The following is a 22,961-nucleotide window of genomic DNA, read 5'->3' as shown; positions in this document are numbered from 1 at the left end:
CTCGATGCGCTCCCCCTCCTCGTCGTCCTCCGCCGGCGGCGGCGCCGGCGCTGGCGGGGTGCGCGCGGCTCTGCGGGGTGGGCCCGGCTCGGGGCTGCCGGCGGCGGAGCGCGCAGCGCAAGGGGGCGGCGGGCGACAGCAGCGAGCCGGACACGGACCCGGAGGAGGGCGGCGGCGGCGGCGGCGGCGCGGCGGCGGCGGCGGAGGACGACGAGGAGGAGGAGCGCATCGAGGGGGCGGCCCTGGCCGCGGACGCCCCGCGGGGCGCCGGCCAGGCCCCGCTCTCGCTGCTCGAGCTGCCGCCGGAGCTGCTGGTGCAGATCTTCGGCTCCCTGCCCGGCACCGAGCTGCCCAACCTGGCGCTGGTCTGCGGCGCCTTCCGGCGCATCCTCCGCACCGACACCATCTGGCGCCGGCGCTGCAAGGAAGGTACGCTCCGCCGCGGGAGGGCGAGAGGGCGCCGCGCCCGGCAGCCTTGCCTTGCTCCCGGGCCCGGCGCCCGCCCCGCCCCGCGTTTTGGACTCCCTTCCTCGTGATCCCCGACCGTGGTGCTGGCAGGACTCGCAGTCAAGGCCCGAGGCTGCCGCCACCTGCCTGGATGGGGCCCATCACCTGTTGCTGGACTGCAGTGTCTGTGGTTGGGGATGGTGGGAGCTGTGGCCGAAACTTGTGAGGGCAGCGTGTTGCTGGCCTCCCTGTGCGTCTCTCAAAGCCCGGCTCCAGCGCTGCTTGCATGGGACAGCTACTGACTTCTCTGGAAGTGGCGTTGGCTCCGAATGATGGGGTTTTCCTTGTTGGGGGACACATGGACCACTGGAGGTGGTGGTCTCGGCCTCGGACACAAGGAGAGGATAGAGCAGGTGCTTTGCCAGACTGGAGCTAAGAGACATGAAACGTGGGCTGGCAGGGAGGAAGAGAAACAACAGTGCGGAAAGGTTGGGTGGAGATCGGCTTGAGGAGTGCATTTATCCATTCCCGGTTTCACCCCTCCATGGAGTATGTGGAATTGTACAAAGAGAGAGACGTTCTGTGCAGTCGAATGGCAGATCTCTAAAATGTCCCCCAGGCAAAAATAAACATTGTCCTAAAGACAAAGTAGACTCATCATGGCGAAAGCTTTTACGGACCACTAAAATGAAGAGCGTATGCCTTTGGAAACTTTCATTGTGATACATGGGTGGCAGGAAAACAAGATGTTGAACTACCTTTTTTTGGGAAGTTCTTACCATCCAGACCAAGACATTATCTAAAATAGCAGGTGTATCTCTACCTGACACAAATAAGCCTCTTTTAAAATGCATGGCATCTGATTACCTAGAAATCAGAGGCAGATCATTTGTTTGAGGCCTGTGGATAATCACTGATTGCACTGTGAGCTTTTATCCTTAGATACAAAAGAATTTGAAATGTATTTGCCACAGTTCAACATGTTGAGAGTTGCAGATCATGATGCTGATGGATGGAGGATTCTGTCCTCAAAGGGGCTTCCAGCCCCTTCATCTTACTCTACTACACAGTTGGTGCCACCTGCAAATGAAGTTCTGGAAGCTCCTTGGGGCCAGCTTCCAGAATGGAAAGCCTCAAAGTGGAGCAGAGAGGGCAGGCAAGGACAGTTCAAGGAAAGGGAGGGGAGTGTCAGCTGAAGTACAGGTAAGACAAGGCCTGAGTAGTTTTCAAGAGGCTCTCTTAAAGGACTATGAGTATTCTGAAAAACTAATCACACAGGCAGTTCCTTAAGGCAAGACCTCTGGGGGGGGTATGCAGAGGAAGGTTCTCTGATGTCCGGCTTGTAATTTGAGGACCACGAGCTAGGTTGCAGATCTGTAGTTCTGAAGGAAGTACTGGTAAAAGAATTCTGAGAGAACTTGAGGTAAAAGTAAAACCTTTTATCAATCTTTTAAAACTGTTTCTAAGTATTAATTCATAATTTTATTATGAGATGTAAGTTTACAAGTGAGTTGCATAAACCCAATAGCACAGCTGTGATCCATCAAGCCAAGAACGTCCAGCAGGCATACGCTGCAATCTACTGGACTTGTGACCATCTCCCCAATTCTTGCTATCCCAGGTAGCAAAAACAAGAGGTTGGCTGAGCCTCTTGTGGATTGCAAGCTGGTGGCTGTGTGTGTGTGTGTGTGTGTGTGTGTGTGTGTGTGTGTGTGTTAAAAGGCCCATCCAATCAGTAGTACAATGTGAGTGCCCACAGAGCTTAGTTTGTTATCTGAGTTAGAAGAAACACCCCAGGCATGAAAGGTACTTTCCTTAATGGTTCCATAGCCTTAGTTTCCCCTTTAGCATTCCTCAAAATGAATGGCACGTCTGTTCTTAGTGTGGAAGCAAGGTGAGATCACTGTGGGGCAGGGTAACACAGCCAACACACACAGTGCCCAGGATAACATTCAGGGTGCAGGTGAAGCTTGTGTGAAAGGTATGCCGAATATCGGCGTCATGTGTCATCAGGGGCATTGCTGGGCCTGAGCCCTTTAGACCCCACTCTTGTTTCTGCTTCCCCAAACCCAGATCTTTTCCATGGAGCCCTGAGCATCTCCTGGTGTCAACAGAAGGTGTTTTTCTCAGCTTCATTGCCGTGCATAGGGCAGATGTCAGGGGGGGTGGCGACTGGAGAGGGAAGATTAACTCACCCCTTCCATAAGCTGCAACTTCCCCAGTGAGGTCTTTCCCTGCGTAGCAATTTAGTTTAAAAAATATCCCGTTGACTTAAGATGATTTGGAACAGGGTGCAAATTAACCGAACAATTTATCTTATGTCAGATGCTTCAGATGAGACGATAATTGCCTGGCTTTGCTTTCTGTGAAATTTAAATAAAACCCAGTAATTATTTCTTCTTCTGTGTGTATGAATATCAATTAGTATATGCAGAGTTTTGTGCTGTGGGCCTGGGCCTTAACCTTTTAAACGCTAAGCAACACCCCTGCGTATCCTCCTTTCATCGCTTCCTGTGCCACTGAATCAGAAATCTCAGGCCCCGTGGAACAGGGAGATCACGTCCTATGACTTGCTTTCCTCTCCTCTCCAGCATTGCTGCTGGGCCCATGGTCTTCTGCTGAAGGCCCGTCTTCTCCCTCCTCCTAGCCAGGGGCAGCTGCATCTGTTGTCGGCTATGAAGTCACGCCTTGGGACCTGCAAGGGTGGACTAGACCTCTGCGGGCAGCCAGCGATTGTGCTTGTCCGAATGGGAGACTTGGGCTGCCTCAGGAGTGCCGTCTGCAGCTGCAAGGGCTACATTCTAATTTGTGTGATAGCTCTGTTGGGCGATAGTTGCCAGCACTGACTCATCTTTCTGGATAGCGCACAGCTTAGAACACTCTTTAAATGGAGTTTACATCATGTTGCCTCAAACCACCGCAGTCCTCTTTGCCTGGGATGACTTTGGACAGGTGCTATCTTTCCGTCAGAGCTATTGCGCAGGGAAGGGGAACAAGACGGGGTGTCTCTCCCTGGGCTATGGAATATCGTGGCATTTATAGCATCTGAGCTCTCTTGTGTAGAAAGCCCTGTTCTTTCCAAGTGTTTTCCACACTGGGAAGTATCGATGGGGTTACCGAATTCCCCTCTCATAAAATGAGGCATCTACAGCATGATAGCTTTTTAAAACATCTCCATGGAATTGATTGTCTGGTTTCCTTAGGCAGCTTGTTGTCTGAAGTAGGAATGGGCAGAGGGGGGAACAGACCCTTGATGTAACTTACTTGTATAGTTAAATACAGTGTGTATTGTCCTTTTGTGAATACAGTCCCGCCCCCCTTCCTGAAAGAAAGTTATTCCTATTAATCTAATCTTTTTAGGACTACAAGCTGACTTTCTGTTTAGTGGATAAAATTGCTTATTAGGCCATAGTAAAGAAAGTTTTCCTGAGCAGATCTGCACCATGGAACTATCCTTGTAGCTGTTTGAGAAAGTTTGTTTTTTGCTCTTTTTTTTTAAACGCCTGGTTTGGGTTTGGGGTTGGGTTTGGGGTTGTGTCAGAGCTGGCTGGCCTGTAAGATAATGGTTGTTTGGTTAGTGGCCTGCAAAGCGCCAGAGGCAGATAGAGAGTCTGTCCTGGGAGGGATGCTTGCTTGCTTGCTCTGTTTTCCTTTAAGCATCACATTTTTGAATGTGAAATGGGCCAACTAGTCACAGGGGTTGTAATTTGACCTGCTCAGGCACATTCCAAATAGCCTACTGCTTTGTTGTGCTTTTGTTGCTAATTCGTGTGGTTCAGTAGCTACAACATGTTACAACGTCAGCTAAGTATATTTCTGATGTATTTTTGGAAGTGCACTGGGAATCTAGCTCATGATTGCAATACCGTCTGCGGGGCCTGTCGCTCGGTGATGGAGTGTGTCTTTGCCTGCAGAAGAGCCCAGGCTGGTTCCCGGCACCTCCAGTTTGAGCTGGAGGAACACCTGCCTGAAGTCCTGGGGATCTGCTGGCGCTGTTGGGCCACAGGGACCAGGAGTCTGACTCCACAGGCAGCTTCCCGTGTTGCCAAGTGCATCAGGTACCCTGGAAGTGAATGTGTGCGATGAATCTGAATTCGGTGGGCCTGCAGGGGGGTCTTTGCTTGCGGCTGCGCAAGCAAGACACAAATATCAGGGAGCGAGACCTCACCTCGTTCACCACCACCCGTTTCCAGATGCACCAGGATCACGTCTTGGCCTCGTTTCGCCCTTGACCAAAATGAACTTTTTTCTTGCAAGCTCGAGCTATGCTAGAAATGGACACTTGATCTCCGCGGCCCCCTCAGCCTGGCACTCCTTCGCGTGCTTGTGGATCCGTGTTAGCAAGCGGTTACCCTTTCCGCTCCTCTCGGGGGCCGATGCCCTTTGACGCTTGTGGAGAAACAGCCTGGGGAGAAACAGCTTCCCTCTGAACCATGACTTTGCGGAGCCAAGAGCTGCAGCTCAGTTTTGTGCAAAGCTATAAATAGATGGTGACGGTCACGGCTGTCCCAGGAAGTGCAGCAACTGAATTAGCAAGCCTCTCCTTTGTATGTTGCTTGACTTGCTTTCATTATCCAAGGATCCCCAAGCTCCGTTTGTTTATGACACACCTGCTGTTCTGAACTTTGGCTTGACAAGAAGAAAGTCAGAGGGGCGTAATGATCAGCCCAGCCCTCCAGGAAACCTGGACATTGGCAAAAGATCAACAGACGCCACTAGCCACTAACGGTTAACGAAGCGTTTGCATACTCCTGTAGCTACAAGAGCAGGCAACCTGTTAGATTTTTTGGGCTGCTTCTCCCGTGCTTCCTCACTGTTGGTCACGCTGTCCAGGGCTTATGGCAGTTGCAGTCTGTAGCATCTGGTGACACCCCCAAACAGCAGGGTCGAGCAACGCTTTTCCTGTCAATGGCCACCCCCCACAGTTAATGTGTCGGGCTCCGTGTGGTGGGGCCGTGGCAAAAGCTTAAGAGGGTGACCACCTTGTTCTGCACTTCGCTTCTCTCTCTTTCCAAAGTCTTTTCTGCCCCATGGGCTGCCTGGGAAGGGACCAATCCCTCTCGCCAGAGGTCTGGACTGATCTCCTGCAATAGGTTTTTGCATTTAGGCTGGGAGCCACATGCCGTTCACCATGCAGTGTGTCTATCCCCGCCATAACGCGTGTCTTATCTGGAGTTACTTGCTGACTTGGCGAGCTCCTTTCTTCAGGGCGCTTATTTGTGGCATAGGAACGCAGTGCCAGGAGGTTCTGTTCCTTTTGCTAAGAAAGGCCCCACAAATGGCTATTTTGTTATTTAGTTATATTAAATTTTCCTCCAAGATGCTCAGCAAGGTGCAAATGGGGATTTGAACCCTGCTCTCTCTGGCCTAAACCCCGTCTCTAATCAGCACACTTCAGGGGTATTCTTTTGCTGCCTCCTGTTTTCCAGGCTTAGAAAATGGTCAGCAGCATGTATCATATTGGTGAAAGTAACATAGGGAATCTTCCGAGCTGTGGTTAGACTTGGAGGTATTTCACTCCGGATTTCCATCTTCTTTTGCACTCTCAAGTTTCTTTCAAGGATAGCTAATAACTCTCAGGATGATGTGTAGTAAAAACACAAAAACAGACCCAAATGCACATAAAAACAGAAGCAGCATAATCTAGCACTGATTCAACAGCAATAATCAATTAAAAGCAGCCGTGATTAAAAGAGGTGTCGCAAGACGTTCTATAGAGAGCAGATCAAACTACTGGAAAACACAGTACAGTAACAGAACTATATAGCTGATTAGGAGACCCGAGAAAAGCTGGCACCAAAAAGATGGCAAAGCAGGTGCCAGGTCGATCTCTGGGGTCAACCCACACCTTTGGGGATGCTTCTGAAAGTATCCACCTGTCCCGTCTCCGTGCAGGAGGGTCCTCTGAGCCAGCTCTCTCGCGGTGACCCCGCAGGTAGGGCTGCGTGTTCCTACACGTACGGTGTCCCGACTTGTGCTGAGTTTTGTCGTTCATTTAACGGGGTTCTAAAGCATTCTGAGAATGGTTCCTCCGGTTTTAAATTGCACCCAAACCCCTCCATGTGCCTCTTTTTTTCATATATAGTTGGAAACTTCCAGCAATGCACAGTGCAGTGAACTAAGTGGATTACCAAGTATGGGAGAGGGGGCTCCACAGAGGTCAGGTGCGTCTCTCAAGGCAGCGGAGCCGGTACTCTGGGGTGCGTAAAACTGTGATGCTGGCGACTCGAAATGTGAAATATGTTTCTATTTCAGTTGTTAAATTTCTAGTAAAAAACACAGGTCATACCCCGCCAAGCCAAATGTAGCTTCACAGGGTGGCCTGCCCATGGATCTGACACCAGGCACTCTCATTTTCTGTAGTTCTAGGCAAGCATTAAAATTTGGGAGGTGCTTTCAGCCCCTGGTAGGTCATAGATGGTGCGCAGCTGATTTGTAGTATTTTTTGTCGATGTGAAATAGAGGCATGCCATTCATGTTCCAGATGTGGAAATAAAAGGCCATGTCTTTCCATGCGACGGTGCCCATAACAATCGTTTTTGGGAGCTGTGCTACATTTCCAGAGGGGCTAGTTTGATGGAAACTCAAAATAGGAACTTCTTGGTGGTAGTGCTGAGATCGTGGAACACTCTCGTGAAGGCAGTGGCATTGGCTCCTTCCAGCTTTTGCTTTCGATAGGCAATAAGTACTGTTTGTTTGTTCGACTTTTCATGTTGTGGAATGTTTTTGTTTTTCCTTAAGTCTACTTGCTGCTCTTATTTATTTTTATTTTATTTTTTATTTATTAAAACATTTTTAATGTATCCTTATGTCTTTAAATGTTTTTCTTGTATGTTTCTTTTCTGGTAGGCAGATGGTGTGATTTATAAGCTTAATAAATACACTAACAAACGTAAATAAATGGATGTTGAATAGTCTAGACTTTTAAAAAACCCTGTAACTGGCATATATACTTCTGGGATGAGATTATGGAAACTGTGGGTTTGGTTTTGTTGGTTGTAGACTGTAGACCAGGACCCCATGTCAGTGTGATCAAGCCACAGCGAATGCTTGCAGATGCTTTTCTTCCACGGAAGTCACAAGCTTTCCATTGGAAGAGTCAGCTGAACATTCCTGTTTCCAGACAGCAAAGAGAATTGTGTAGGAGTGTGACTTAATATTTAATTATCTCTCTTTAATTGCAGAATATGGTGTCTGTGAGAACCTGCGGAAGCTGGAGATCACGGGAGTATCCTGTCGAGAAGTGTATGCCAAACGTAAGTGCCGAGCTCACGTTCCATTTATCAGGTGGATTCGCACCAAATCTTTAGCTTGAGTGACTCAGGATTCTGGAGCAGAGCTGCAGGTCAGCAGCCGTGACTAGCGTATCTGTGAAGCTGTAAGGAGCTTGGTTCGTTTAGCATGCCAGTGCACCCCAGAAATGTCAAGATTTGGAACAGATTTGCCTGTCTTTAAGCATACAGGCATACATGCGCCGCACGGTCCCTTCCTCTGTGATTAGTGGGCTTAGCAGCAGCCAGCTTCCCCCCCTCCCCACAACTCCTCTCACACAGCAATGTGCGAGTCTGATGATTCCGATAGGATTTTGAAAAGCCTCCAGGCTTTTGATGGACTTGGCACAGAGGTTAAACTGATACCCAGTTTCTGCCGAGTCGCTTCATGGGTGAGCTCTTGCTTTGCTGCTTCTTAATCTAGAGCACCACAGAGCAGACCCCCGCTGCCCCTGTAGCATTCTAAGGTGGAAAATGATGCGCGCGTGGTGGTCAGAGGGGGCTGCAAGAGGGGGACCGACTTTCTCATATGTGCTGTAATGTATCCGCTCAGGTATAAACCCACGAGTGAAGTCAGGGCGTTTTATGAAAATCCTTCCCGACTATGAGCACATGGAGTACAGAGATGTTTACACATGCCGTATGTACCTCTTCTCGGCCAATGCTTTCTGCACTGCGTGTGAGCATGGAGTGTGGCTGCCCGGCCTCCTGACTGCCGAAGCTTCTCTGGGCCGGTGGCAGGCTGAGCGCGTGTTTGGTAGCATCAGGTGCCAAGGCAGGGGCGTCCGCTAGACCTGAGAAGCGATTCTGGCACCCCAGCTCTGTGCAGGAATGTATACGGCTGCATCGCTTAGCAAGCAATGAGACTGCATTAGCTTTGGATATCTGCAGTGGGTGTACCAACGATGGCTGCATTTGATCGAGCTCCACTGTCCTGGACAGGCCCACACAACCAGATCAGCGAAAGACGAGGCAAATTTATTTATTTTTATTTATTTATTTATTACAACATTTCTATGCCGCCCCATTCGCCGAAGCCTCGGGGCGGCTCACAAGATAAAATTAAAATACAAAAAATAACAATATAAAATGTAAAATAAGTCGCCCTGGCCAGATAAAATCAGCAAATAATATTAACAATTAAAATGACGCTTAAATAAGATTTAGATGTAGAGAACGGGTAAGAGCCAGGAAGGCAGATGATGGGCAGTGTGGAACAAGGCACAGCAAGGGAAAGTTTAGGTTGCAGTTGCCCTCTCTTGCCGAATGACCCCGAGAATAAATATTGGCGGTTTAGTCTAGGTTTGTGTAACAGCAGCAGGCTGGGCCACAGTTTAACCAGCTTAGCCTTGCCTGTTGCACGAATGCAGTGCTAAAGAAAGCGGCACCCTCTCAGCCGGCCTTTCTCATGAAATTCGAGGTGGATGGGAGGTGTGCTCTTGTGCAAAGTCCATTCACTTTGCTGCAGCTTGCACAAGACCTCCTGGGGGTTTATGTCCTCCCCACCGCACTGACCACATTAACTGCAAAGGAACCCGTGAAAGTTGGGGTTCCTGGTGCACCATAGTGCTTGTCATTCAGTTGTGGTGAAGTTCAGAGGTGGAGTTTGCAGTCCCTGGCATCTCCAGTGGAAAAAGGGAATGGGTAGCCGCTGACGGGACTGGGACCCCGGAGGGCCTCTGCTGGAGGCGACATTGGGCAGGCTGAGCGAACAGTCAGAACTCCGTGCAAGGAATATATCGGTGAGGTTAATTTTCTCTCTCTCCAATAACTCGCCAGGGCAAATACAGGCTTCTGTGTTGACCGAGCAAGGGAAGTTCCATCTTTTGATCTGGCTAGTGAACGTCCCAAATGCTGGACACAAGCTTTTTGTGTTAGACCTTCAAGGAGTCCCAGATAAGAACAAAACGAGTGACAGTCGCAGAACTCGGGCCAGGGATTGTGGAGTGCAGTGAATCTCTGAGGGCAGCGTATGTAGGGCAGGGACAAGATCTGAACTGCGGACTTTCCGATTCAGAGCTCACAGCTCCCTTAGCCGCCGCGGGATAGCGCCTCCAGAGAGCATTGTTGGGCACGGTTGTTCTGCCCCTTTGCATGGAGGGGTAAAGTTGGCAGTAAGCTGGTGCTTCCAAGATGTACGCCTGCCTCTTTCTGCGGTGAAGTTTTACGGGGCACTTGGGCACTGGCGAGTGGCGTTTCCAGAGCCTTCGGTGAAGCTTTGCCTTCCTCTTTGACTGCAGAGCAGCGTGTATTCTGTGCAGACAGACAGAGGAATCAGATATGCAACAAACATGTGAAAGGTGGAATCTGTGATCCCGAGGAACTTGGCAATTCCAAATCTGAAAATTTATCTAAAATCTGAAACCCCAAAAAAGAGAAGCAACAGCAACTAGCTGTGAAATTGGGTAATGCCTACTAAAACATCAAGCAGTACCTGGAGTTTGGCTAAAACAGCCCATACTATATAGCAAATGCACACTCGCATCTCCTGGAACCCTTGAAGAAGCTGAGTGGAAGAAGAATGAATTCGCTCAGAGCAGCAGCGCTGGGGCAGGCAGCGTTCTTCCTTCGCCCAGCCAAGCTTCTCCACCCCACAGCACTTTGCCTCACCAGGGCTGGAGAAACGGAACCGGATTGACCTCCTTCCTGCCACAAGCAACAGGATTAGCAGCCGGGGGAGTCTTACTGCGGGAACAGCGTGGAGGAGAGAGTAAAACTCTCTCGCTCAGCAGCGCTGCCTGATCCAATTTCATTGTGCTTCCCAGTCTGTATTATCCCCCTAAGACTTCCATTAATCTTTGAGGGACGTCTTGACTACCCTGCAGTCTTTCTTCCTCTCCGTGATTAGTAGAAGCAGAATAAATTACACAAAATAAGCAACAGGGACGTGAAGTATTATTTTAATATACATAATTGCTGCAGGGCGCGGAGGGCTTAATGCTGAACACACAACGCTCTGCTTTCCTGCCCCTGGACACTCTTTGCTCGTCTTTGCGCCTGGGAATTTCACCTTCTTTGCATTGCGTTTCTCCTGCTTTTCCTTCTTTAGTACTCCACCGATACCGGCACATCTTGGGCCTCTGGCAACCAGATATTGGACCGTATGGGGGACTGCTGAACGTCGTGGTGAGTGCGGAAGCCCCCTGGTCATGGGGCTGGCAAGCGGGACGGAACGTGATGCCTGAAACCTGGGCTCCTCGGTGCATGTGGGGCTCTGTTTACTGGGCTTCCGCGAGAGCGGAAGTGGCTCGAAACTGTGTGTTTTCTCTTCGTGCTTCTAGTGATTAGCCAGAGGCTTCTCTGGGCATCGAGGAAGGGGCAGAAATGAAAGAGAACGGCTTGGCAGGTGATGCCTGCAGACGCGAAAAACGGGGAAGAGGAGAGGGCGTATTTTGGGCAGTAGGTGGGGAGGTGGCCTGGCCAAGAGGCCAGGCAGTGTGTTGGGCTTGGGTCCGCAGTCAAGCCAGTGGAGTTGGGGGCAGTCAGAACTGACCCACTGGATGCCATCCTCAGCTGCTCTCCTTGGAGGGGGCCCCACTGAAATGAATGGGAGCTGCCAGAGTTCTCTTCATTTTAAGGCCATTTGGGGAAGAGACTTTTGCCAGGGATTGTGCCCTGTGCGGCTGACCTGCTAGGAACAGGCCTTCTCCGGTGGCAGAACGCCTTCCCTTGGGCTGGAAAGGGGAGCGGTGGAGAGCAGGTCCGCCTCCGGCGGGGGTGGGGGAGGCATCTTTGGTGTCATGGACTCCCAGCCGGGGGTGTGGATCCTTGTTGGCTCCTTCCTGCCAGGCGAAGAGCTGCTGGCTTGAGGTCCTTTCCAGCTAATTAGTGTGAGGCTCCCTGCCTGCGCTCTGTGAGCAGCAAGCTGAAGGGCCGGGGGGCGGGGCGGCCTGTTTTGCTGGAAGAGCCGAGCATTTGAAAGTGCTCAGAAATGAGCTCCCTGGTGCCTGTGAGCAGCTGAGCAAGACGAGCCTTTCTGGGAGGCAATTAGGCAGCTGTGGCAGCGGGAAACCGGGAGCCTGGCCCAGAAGGCTTTGGGGCAGAGCCGCTCTCTTGGGGGAAGCTTCCCCGGGAAGGGAACCCGAGGCAAGCAAGCGGCCCGCGGCCCCTGACTCTCCGCACCTCTTGCCCTCCACTCAGGTGGATGGCCTGTTCATCATCGGCTGGATGTACCTGCCCCCCCACGACCCTCACGTGGACGACCCGATGAGATTCAAGCCCCTCTTCCGGATCCATCTGATGGAGAGGAAGAGTGCCACCGTGGAGTGCATGTACGGCCACAAAGGGCCCCACAGCGGGCATATCCAGGTGCGCCACCTGCCCTGCCTGCCTGCCTGCCCGCCCGGGTTCTGCCCGCGGGTTTTCCATAGCACGTCCTTCGAAGCCAGTGCGTGGCTCTGTGTTCGGGTGCGAGTGCGGGGCGTCTGACTCCTGCCCTTGCTTTGTCCATTCGTGCAGATCGTGAAGAAGGACGAGTTTTCGACCAAGTGCAACCAGACGGATCACCATCGGATGTCAGGGGGAAGGCAAGAGGTAAGCCCTGCCCCGGGGGGAGAGCCTCCGGCCTCGGGGCGGCACACGAATGTGGTAAATACATAGGAGGCCCGCGGAGAAGCTCAGCCTGCTGCCGGGGCTCTTCACGCAGCATTCCCTGAGCTGGGGCGCCCAGGTGTGTCGGGCCCACTCCCATCATTCCCAGCCAGCTGCTGCTGAAGCTCGAACGCTAAACTGAAGCAGAGGCCTCCCCAGACACCCACCCGGTCGTGAATCGCCACCACTTTCCTCCCCAAACAGCAACGCTTCTGCGGGCCTGAGCTGATCTCTTGAGGCTGCCTGAGTTTGCCCTCCCCGCATGCCGAAGGCCCCCCGCCGATTCGGCCTCCAGGCTTGGCACCTGCCCTGGCGCTTTACCACCATTCAGCCGGGAGGAGATCGTGAAAGGATGAAACTTTTGCTCTGGCCGAGATCCAAAGCATCGTGCAACTAATTTCACACTGTGCTTCCTTCCTCTTCCACGCAGCCCGAGCAAGCAGGTTTTGAAACGTGTTTGCAGGGAACGGGGGAGTCACCCAGAGAACAGAACTTTCTGTGTTCTGCATTGCTCCACCAACTGTTCGCAGCTGCTTTCAAAAGTGCGGGGTGGCGTGGGGGGTGTCGCATGCCGCTGCCCCTGAGAGCACTGGACACGGCTATTCAAGAAGGAACAGTGGCATAAAAGCTGTTCTGCCTTGCCCAGGAAACGTCTTGATATGAAAAATTGCAAAAGGCAGCGCAGGCCACCTTTAAAATGTTTCTTAGCATGTTATTTGCACTACCAACATTAGCAAACACACGAAAATGTGGCATTCATTACAGGTATTGCCAGATATGAATCAGCACTTGGGCTGTTTTCTCTTCTGAACCAACATGGCCTTCCGCAACCGGGTGTCTCCCAGATGTGTGGGACCACATTCCCCATCCTTCTTGGCCACCGGCAATGCTGGCTGGAACGGACGGGAGCCAGACATTGACAACATCTGGGGGGCACCAGGTTGAGCCAGGCTGGGCTGGCCGAGTTTAAGGGGGGGGGGGGGTGCATGGGCAAATTAGTCCCAGACATTGCTTTGAAAATGTTACTGTACATCTTAGCAAACACAAACACACTCTCTCCCTCCCTTGCTGGATCAGGCTCTGTGTCCTCCTCCTCTGCAGGGGGACTGAGTGTTCCAGTGTTTATTTTAATGCCCTGGTTTGCACACAAGAACGCCACCTGCTTTTTAAACCATGCCGTTGTTGCGAACAGAGTGAGAATAAGTTGAACGCACTCCTGCCCTCGAGTCATTCCTGTTGCGCACAGGAGGGGCTGAACAACCCGGGGGGCTCCACGGTTTGGCTGGGGTTTTGTGGGACAGACATCTCAGAGCTGGAGCCCAAGGCTGGTCTTCCCCAAGAAGCCAGAATTCCTCCTGCTCGCCCAGGAACTGGCTCTGCGTCTGAGAGGCTGTAAGTCTTTGTGATGGCCAGCTGCACGATAGATCGCGTGATCAGCCGTGAGCGGCGTGGGCATTCAGGTCTCACGTTGTGAATTGTGTTTCAAGATTCTCGCCCCGCCAGCCACCCCTCCTATCCCGTGCCCCAGAGCGCCGTCTTCCGCTACTCAGTGAAACAGGGAGGGTGTCCGCAGTCCAGCTGGAGAGCTGAATGTCAGCCGTGCCGGAAGACCGGACCTGAGGCTGGGGGTGCGAGAGTCCTCATTCCAGCTCATTGCCAGGCATGAGGGGTTAATGTCACATTCAGCAGCGCAGAGTTAACACTAAGGCGTTGCTGCCATGCTCCAGCGGGCAGAGGCCTGATGAAAGAGCCGCTGATTGTCAAGAGGTGGGTGGGGTGCGGGAACCGAGAAATCCTGTCACACGCTATCTGGAAAGATTGTTAAGATAAATTCGACTATCATTATCCTCAAAGGGTTCAGCACGTGCTATAGCACTAAAGCAGCAGCACGTTCTCTGCAGCAGATTCCTTGTTATGGCTCCGTCGAGGCTTAAATCTGAGCTTTGGAAAGGTTTGAAAGAGATGGTGGCTGAGATCACACACAGTGCTAAGCTCTTGTTTTAGTTGTTGAAAAGTGGATTGTTGTGGCAACAACCAGGTTAATAAACCATGTTAACCATGAACAAACAGGAAAAAAGAATCCATGGTTTGTTGCTATGAATTCTGGGTTGTTTGAACCATGGGTTGCCATTGTGTAAACCATGGATCATTCATGGGTTGTTTCTCCAGGCTACAGAGGGACAGGTTAGCATGGTTAAAAAAACAAACCTGATTACTCTATATGCCAATTCTAGCTGTACTGTAATGGTTTTTGGAGTATTGGAAGAGAGAAACAACCCAAGAATTCAGAAAATACATGGTGGCTTGTTCAGTCATCTGCTAGGCAAACCATGGGCAGGATAATAACCCATGGGTTAAATCATAGGTTGGGGTGTAGGTGAGAGAATCACTGGTTGTGTTTGCTAAGCAAAAGTTTATGATTTGTAACTTTGGCCGTGCACCACTTAGCAGAGAAGCAAAGAAGCTTCGGTTTATTTTTCTTCTTTCCAGCTTGTTTCTCTCCCACCAATTTTGCACCCTTCGGAGTGCCAGCTGCTCTTGCCAGGCACCTCTGAAGTGACACAAACAAGCCATGGTTTAAACAAATAAGTTTGTAAGCCAAGTACCAAGCATGCATTATGCTCCTGGTGTGTGGCTGGCTAACAAACCACGGCTTGATTGCCGAAATGGGTTTTACCGCAATGGCACACCATTGCATGCAAGCCCGCGAGCAGCACTACACAAAGGGTGAATTCACCCTGCCTTGGCTCAGTACATGGACCGATTCCAGGCCGGACTTCCTCCTGATAGAATTCTGGGAATTGCTGTCCGGGGTGGAGGCCGAGTCTTGTGCTGATAGTCTGGCAAATGGATGGACGGCGGGGCCTGTGGCCCCCTGTGCGGAGGGGCTTGGGCGTTCTTCAGCTCCTGTGAGAGGGATGGGCTCCGGGCAGCAGGCTCACTGCACTCGCTTCTCTCTTTCGGCGGCTTTTGCAGGAATTCCGGACGTGGCTGCGGGAGGAATGGGGGCGCACCCTGGAAGACATCTTCCATGAGCACATGCAGGAGCTCATCTTGATGAAGTTCATCTATACCAGTCAATACGAGTGAGGACGGCGCGGCTCCCACCCCACCCCTTTCAGAACGCTGATTTCCGCGTAGATTGGGCTAGCGCATGTTGTGGAAAGGCACTTCCCCGAGGACGAGCGATTCCAAAGGGAAGTGCCCCCCACGCCCGGCTCCTTCCTGGGGAGAGCTGGGAGGCCTCTGCAGCACCTGTTCTGTTCACAGACACGTAAGCAGCACTCCAGCAGAGGCAGAAGAGGCTCTCCCGGGAGGAGCCAAGCCCTCTCCCTCCTCAGGGTTCCCAGAGTGCGCTCGGCCAGCTCCCTGGGATGAGGCTCTCGCAAGCCTGCTTCCTCCCCTGCACCAGGGTTTGGGCCGGGCCGCCCAGGAGTTGCCCAGCGGTAACCTCCAGCCGCTCCAGTTGGCGGGGCCAGGGACTTGGGGAGCTGCGGTCTGGAAATCTCTGGAGAGCCGCAGGTCCTCCCACCCCTACCTGGAACTGAAGGGTTTGGGGTTCCCCAGGGTCTGCTGGAAATTTCAGCCCAGAATTGGACATTTCCCCCACTTTCCGCACGCTTAGCTCCCACCGGCTGCTCATTCCGCCTACGGAACAGGACCTGCCGGTGGGCAGAGAAGCGTGGGACCCAGTATGTGAGCTTGGCTCTTTGCAAAGTCCTGTCCCCAGAGCTGATTTCCAGAAGCCTTGCATTTATTTGGCAGCGGAGACGGGGGATGAAAGGTGTTGTGACAGTGAGGAGTGGAGCCAGCTGGGCCTGGGCCTAGGAAGTAATCCAAGGAGAGGGCCGGAGGGGTTGGGCAGTGTCCTAGACGCCAGTCGGCCACCCGCCAGAAGGCTCAGTTCTCCTCTGACTCCCAGATCCCACTCATGATGGGGAAGCTGCCCTCTGTAAGCGGGAAGGCCTAGAAAATGGCTCCCGTGGCACATTGTTTTGCAAGCTGAAAGCGGGACTTGGCCGGATTCCTTGGAACCGCCGGTGAGGGTGCACGAAGCGGGCCCGGCCCTGTCCGCCTTCGCTCAGCTGCGCCTGCATTATCTTTCAGCAACTGCTTGACCTACAGACGCATCTACCTCCCTCCACGGAGTCCCGACGATCTCATCGAGCCGGGCCTTTTCAAAGGAACCTACGGGAGCCACGGCCTGGAAATTGTCATGCTGAGCTTCCATGGGAAAAAGGCCAAAGGCACGAAGATCACGGTGAGCGCGTGTCACCTTGGCTTCGGGGCCACGGGCTGGGCACCGCCTTTCTCGGGAAGGAGATGGCGTGGGGCAGGGCAGCTTCCGCATGAGAAATACCCAGTCCTGGCCACCAGGAACCCGCTGTTCCGAAATGGCAGTAAAATGAGCCAGCTTCTGTGCACAGGGGCAGCTTGCTCAGGGGCGCCACGGCTCGTTTCGGCTGCCTGGCATCCCCAGGTGCGTTCAAGTCTTCTTGTGCAGAAGTGAGCGAAGAAGCACTGCAGGGAACCTGGCGTGGCTGGAGGAGGGCAGAGGCCGCAGCGAGTGGCCGATAGCAGGAAGCCCCGTCCTCCGGGCAGCAGTGCGCACACCCCAGGGTTCTCTGCATTGTTCCGAGCCAAGCTGTGCGTCCAAGTCGTGTTCCGGGGCTCCATGCCCAGCCGTGCGGCAAGAAAAGACTGTTCAAAGAGTGAATGAAGTGCACTGCTTTGTAGAGCGGTGGGTCAAAGGGAGCGGGCAGAGCTTACTGGCCGTGCAGCCAGCCAAGGCGAGGAGAGAATTCCCGGGTACCAGAAGTGGAAGAGGAGGCTGTGCCATGGTCGTTCAGAGCGGGTTTGGCGTATACCGGAGCATTCCCGAGGGAAGCGGCTGTGCTTGGCGCCGAACCTCTTTCCACTCGAGGGCCAAATTCCGTTTTAAAGATACTATTGGGAGCCGTGTTCTAGTTGTGGGTGCTGCCAAAACAAACACGCCTGCTGCTTTTAACGCAAACCTCTTACAGCCAAAGAGTAAACCTTGAGAGAGGCATCTTCAGCCGTCTAGTAAGGGAATACGTTGCACAAATGGCAGGAAACCACCCAGGGGGAGTGGAGAAGGGAGCAGGCCTCCATCTGCATGAAGCTAGAAGGCCAGATTTGGTCCCCAGGGCTGAGGTTCTCCGTCCTGGAATAGCAGAGGCTTTGGTGAGGAGGGCTGCGTTATTCAGTTAAAAGGCGCAACAGGGTAGAAGCGATAGGGAGGGTAGGAATTGGTGTTCTGGAGTAGTTCTTGGCTCTGGATGGAAGGTGTTTTGTACGGCGTCATTCCACTTTCTTTCCTGCCTCTCCCTAGGGTGACCCGAACATCCCGGCAGGCCAGCAGACAGTGGAGATCGACTTGGCACATCCCATCCAGCTGCCCGACATTGAAAACCTGAGCAACTTCAGCGAGCTGTCCCGCATCGTCCTCGAAGTGCAAGAGCAGGTCCGGCGGGAGCAGCAGCAACAGGAGGAAGGCCTGCAAGAGGAGCGGGGGCAGGAGGAGGCGCCCCAGCCGCAGCCGGGAGGCTCTCGCCCAGACGGGGGCCGAGAAGAAGGCCCTGCGGCTGAAGAGGGAGCGGCGGCCCAGGGCTTGAGGACGTCCCCGCGCCCATTCGTCCTGCCGGCCGGGATCGCGTCCCGGAACGAGGATTACCCGCGGAGCTGCAGAGCCTGGTAAACAGTGCGAGCAAATGGTTGTGCGCAAGGCGTGTTCCCAGACCACGCAGGACTCTCCCCGCCGATGCGCAGACGGCAAGGTGCCCGGCACGAGGGTCGCTCACTGCTCTTCTGCTCTGTCTCCCTTCCCAGCTTCTACGGGACGGGGCTCATCGCCGGCCACGGCTTCACCAGCCCCGAGCGGACGCCCGGCGTCTTCGTCCTGTTCGACGACCACCGCTTTGGCTTCATCTGGCTGGAGCTGCAGTCCTTCAGCCTCTACAGCCGCATCAAGGTCTCCTTCCAGAACGCGGAGGCTCGGTCCCGGGAGGCCTTCGACGACATGCTGAAGAACATTCAGCTGCTGACGTCATGATGGCGACCTCCCAGCAGCCGCGGGAGCCGAGACGGCGCTTCTCCTATCTTGCGGACAGGGCGCCCGCCCGGGGAGGGGGAGATCGCATGCACCTCTCCATAAGGCCTTTTTACCAAAACGTACTCACACGCTCCGTAGCGCACTAACCGTTCCGCCCCGTATGCCATGTATAGTTTGTAATATAGCTTCGTATCGTGGGAGGGCGGCCTGCCGGAGCGGCGGCAAGCATGCTGGTGCCCTCCCCTCCTCTCTTTCCCAGAAAGGGTGGTGCCCGAGGCAGCCGCCTCGCCGAGAGCGCAGGCGGGCGAGCGAGCGGCAGCGGAGGGCACGTGTGTTGCCTGCGCAACGCCGGCTGCCACTTGAGGCTCTCCCTCCGCCAGCCGGGGGTCCTCCGGGGTCTTCTTTTCTGGACAGGGCCTGTTCCCGCGGGAAAGCAAGAGCCATGGCTGCCTGTGAGAGCTGCTGGCCGTCACAAGAGTCAAGCGGGACCGTGCCCCCTTGAGCTTTCCTTGAGAGGTCACTGTGTGTGGAAACGCTGGCATGCCGTTGGGGTCCGTTCCCAAAGCCCCCCTTGCCTGTCCTTCGTGCCAGCAGCGCTAGTGGGCGGGCCGGGGGGGTGCTTGGCCAGCCGGTGCTGCTCGCTGCCCTTCTTCCCTTTCCTGCCTCTTGAGCTCCCGTGTGACCTGGGACGGAGCCTAGAATCCCCGCTGGCCACTGCTGCAGGGTTTTCTCAGGCGGTGACTTTTGCAAAGAATCGCGAGCATCCGTAGGACCATGACTGTTGGGGGGAAGTCCATTCGGCCGCATAATTAGCCCCCCCTCCCCTCCCCTGCCCTCCCCTCCCCTAACTAATCCACCATGTGTGCCTCTTGGACATAAGGACTCAACTCTGCCCCGCTCTAAATCAGCAGGGCTCTCCCCACCCCTCTTCCCATTTTCCTCCCCCCCACACCCCACAGACAGGCATACTAGACCCCCACAGTGGCCACTGAAGCAGGGGTCAAGGGCTGGAGTCCCACACAGGAGGCGGAAGGGCAGGGATGAGGCCTGAATGGGGGCTGAAGACCAGCTAGAATCCTTGAGGCCCGGTCAGTGGTGAAGAGGACGGTCTGTTTGTGCAGGCCGCCCGCAGGGTGATCGGCCTGCAGGTCGCCTGAATAGCCAGCCGGAGTGGCGTTGCCGCGGGCCTGTGTCGTGGCCTCCAGCTGCCATCGGGGCCAGGGGGCAGGTCGCAGCATCTGGAGGGCCGCTCTGGACACCCCTGCAGGTGATGGGTCTTCTCGGTAGGTTGCAAGGGGGTTTCAGGCTTCTGCCTTCCAGGGTTTGCTAGCTTAGTGGATTGTGTGGCTGGCTGGACAGCCAACAGGTCTGAGAGTGGGGGCCATGAGAGTGAGAGAAACCTCCTGCCCCCCCCCCCCGAACCAGGGTTCCCCATTGAGCCAGGCATTTGCCACGCTCCATCGCTGGGTGCTTCCAGACAAGGCTTTCATTGTGCCGTGGCCTTGCTGTACTGGCAGAGTTTTACCGGGCAGGGGACAGAGTTGGCCCTCCGTCATGTGTGACTCCCCTCTGTTTTCCCAGCACTTCCATCTTCCTTCCTTTTCTCCGTGCCGGGAAAAAACCCCTTTCAAGAGGAAAAGGCAGAACAGGTGTGCCATGTCTTTCAGCAGGGTAACATCGGGGCCCTGTGTGAAGAAGCGCCCTCAGGTGGGGGAGCCGGAGGGGCCGCATGTGCAAATCTTTTGCGGGAGCCAAACAACGGGCGATTCGGCTGTGGGCGCAGGAACATGGTTTGTCTGGCCAGCTGAGTTTCGGGAGCTTCGTGGCAGGAACGTGTCCAGTTCCACGCTAGCTTGCGCTCTGGTTGCCTCGCGCTGCTGGCTTGCTCATGCACATGACAGAATGTGGAAGGCGGGTTGTTGGTGGAGTGTGGACCTCGCCCAGCTAGTGCTATGAGAGGGCTGGGTCAGGCTGCCGCTTTTCTGTAATTCCTCACCCGGTGCCCCCCTTGCTTGCTAAACCACCCCGGAGCCTTAGAACGAGCCATGGGCTGCGGGAGGCCTGGAAGCCATGCCTGCCACCCCTTCTGGTGCATTCAGCCAACGTGCCAACCAGTGTGAGGTGAATGTAATCCTGGCGATGGAGCAGCACAGAGCCAGCATGCACGGCACGGGGAAAGGACGCCCTGGCATCTTTTCCCCCTCTGATCCTGCAAACCTGGTTTTCTTTGGAACTTTCTCAGACCTGTCCCCAGATGGAGCATTTATACAGCCTGGCTTCCTGTACGAACAGTTCGGTCGCGTGGGAGGAGCAAGGACCTCCGGCCTGCCGTTCCAAAGGGCAGGTAGTGGGAGCGTCTGCTGACCTTTCCTGTAAAGGTCGGCAGATTAACTTTCCTTGAGGCCATGGCCATGCCGAGCCTCCCAAGTGCCCCGCTGCCATTTTGCACCAGCTGGGACCAGCATCACGAGGGTCGGTCCTCTCAGATAACGTGCGGGTGCCAAGAGCGCGGCTGGCCCTCTTCTGACTGGCGAGCGAAGAGTCACAGAGCCACAGTCCTAAATGACGGCCATTCTCCTTATTTATTACCTGGGTTGATGATGCCATACCGACGATCACGATGCCAACCGTTAGGACAGGTTTCTGTAGCGTTAGTGCTGATTTGTGGCAGCATCTCTGAGCAGCACCACATGCGTGCTTGGTACTCGTCAGAGAAACAAGCAAAGCAGACAGGTCCCTGCCCTCAGGAGTCTACATGTCAACGGGGAAGGGAAAGGACATGCTCACGAGACCGCCATGAGGACTAAGCAGCAGACGCAAAGGCAGGCGCCTGTCCTGGGACGCTGTCCAGTTCTGGGGGATCCTGGCTCTTGCACTGGGCGCTCGGCCCGCGGCCCACCTCCTGTTGCATGTCCCTAGAGGTGCCGCCCCTCGCCCAGAATTCCTCCCCGACTGACCCTCCCGCCTTCTAGAGCAGTTCCCGCACTGAGGATTCTTCCCGCCCTCCTCTAGTCTGGCGCATGCTGGAGTCACCCGGATCAGCGTGTTCTGCCTCCAGTTTCAGGGTGGCGCTTCTCTCGTCCGAATTATGCAGCTTAACTGGTGGAGGGGTGGATGTTCCAGGGTGGGGGGAGGTCTGCCTGCCTCAGTTGGAGGGGCGAGCGGAGCAATACGCAGCAGCCTCCCATGTCTTTCCAGCTCTTTTCATCAATGGGAAGTTGTGCCTGACAGCTGCTCATCACGGGGGGTGGGGTGGAGGGCTGCCGCACTTTATTTCCTCGCCCTCCAAAGGTTGGATTCCAAAGTTTTGGGGGAGATGGGACAAGAAAGCCACAACTGTCAGTGTTGAGATTGCATTGCTTTCTGCGTGTCGGAAGAGTGAGCTTTTCCATCTTTCTTTTCCATCTGCTTACTGTTGCCCAAGCAGCCTTTTCCAATTTCACATAACAACAACAATAAAAGATTTTGTGAATTTGAGTCAGCTCGGGGAGCTCTGAATCTATGACCGAGGACGCTACCAGAGAGGCTGGTCGTCCGGGTCAGAAGCCTGGGCGCAGCGCCCCCTGGTGGCAAGCAGCGCAACTGCAAAGGCCTGCAGGAGCACACCTGGAGACACTGGGAGGATGGCCTCTGGATGCTAAGCGGGTGCAGCTGGGAGCGCAAGAAGGCCCTAGAAAGGCTCCCTGCTGACTACAGCCACGTGGCTTCGCTGTGGCTGCTGGTGCTCCTGCTTCCGGCTCGGTGCCGACCTGGCTGTTGCCTCTGGCCTGGCCACACCAGGTGGGGCACCTGACCTTTCCCTGCCCTCGCCTCTGGAACGGCCATCTCCTGCCAGGGCCAGGCTCTTGCTTGTTCCTGGGCGTGCCCTTGCTTTTAGACCTGCCACGCCTCGCTGCAGATCTGTCCTCGCTTGTGGTTCTGGCTTGTGGTTGGGTGCAGCTAAGACCTCCTTCCTTCCTGGCCTGGGTGCTGCGGCAGTCAGCCTGCAGCCAGCTTCCTGGACCTGACCTGGATGGTTCCTAGCACTGGTAAATCTGCTTCCGCAAGCTGGAAACAGGCTTATGATTGACTGCCTGCGCTATCCGGGGAAATGCCTGTTCTGCGCAGTCCCCATGCGTGCATGATGTACATCAGGGCTACTCCCATCTGTCCTGCCCCTCCAGCCCTGGAAAAAATGTGGTTTGAGCAGAGATGCTTCTGCTCTGTTCTTTGTATGCCACTGCATCGCCCCCAGCCCAGCTTCGCTCCCCTCTGGATCCTCTGCTTGCTTACATGGACGTAAATCACACGGTTGAGCTAGGCTTACTCCCCAATTAGTGTTCTCCGCCCCTCCCCCCCGTATCCAGAGGCCAGGCTGCATTGCTATTTACACGCAGCAGCTGCCCTTTTCCCTGGCTTCGGGCAGAAACAACACCGGGCGTTTGACCAACCCAATTTCCCCAACCCGCAGCAGGGGGCGCCCTCGCAGTGAGACGCGCTGCTTGCTCCTGCGCGCAGTTGGTCGCCTCCCAGCCATTAACGGAGGGGAGAGCAAAACTCAGGAACCGAAGCATTATTCCGGCCGTCCCCAGCTGGAGACT

General features: G+C 54.4%; 1 protein-coding gene across 1 annotated transcript; it reads left to right on the top strand.

The window, feature by feature from the left end:
* Positions 1 to 10,767: 10,767 nt before the first annotated feature.
* On the top strand, positions 10,768 to 21,858 carry FBXO31 (F-box protein 31). The gene is made up of 8 exons (XM_044427989.1): positions 10,768 to 10,844; positions 11,000 to 11,064; positions 11,859 to 12,026; positions 12,177 to 12,251; positions 15,285 to 15,394; positions 16,416 to 16,569; positions 17,662 to 18,023; positions 18,159 to 21,858. Exons 3-8 carry the CDS (start codon positions 11,886 to 11,888, stop codon positions 18,379 to 18,381), a joined length of 1,065 nt encoding a protein of 354 aa, XP_044283924.1. The 5' UTR covers positions 10,768 to 10,844; positions 11,000 to 11,064; positions 11,859 to 11,885; the 3' UTR covers positions 18,382 to 21,858.
* Positions 21,859 to 22,961: the final 1,103 nt, after the last annotated feature.

The sequence above is a fragment of the Varanus komodoensis genome, unplaced genomic scaffold, assembly GCF_004798865.1.
Source record: "Varanus komodoensis strain SLA01 unplaced genomic scaffold, ASM479886v1 scaffold19, whole genome shotgun sequence".
In the NCBI taxonomy this organism is placed as follows: Eukaryota; Metazoa; Chordata; class Lepidosauria; order Squamata; family Varanidae; genus Varanus; species Varanus komodoensis.
This window is presented reverse-complemented; position numbering and strand designations above follow the sequence as displayed.

Excerpts from the sequence above, each read along its gene's own strand:
- FBXO31 (XM_044427989.1), top strand. The coding sequence starts at position 11,886 with ATGTACCTGCCCCCCCACGACCCTCACGTGGACGACCCGATGAGATTC. Across the intron at positions 12,252-15,284 it reads TGTCAGGGGGAAGGCAAGAG|GAATTCCGGACGTGGCTGCG; the intron begins GTAAGCCCTGCC and ends CGGCTTTTGCAG. Across the intron at positions 16,570-17,661 it reads CCAAAGGCACGAAGATCACG|GGTGACCCGAACATCCCGGC; the intron begins GTGAGCGCGTGT and ends GCCTCTCCCTAG.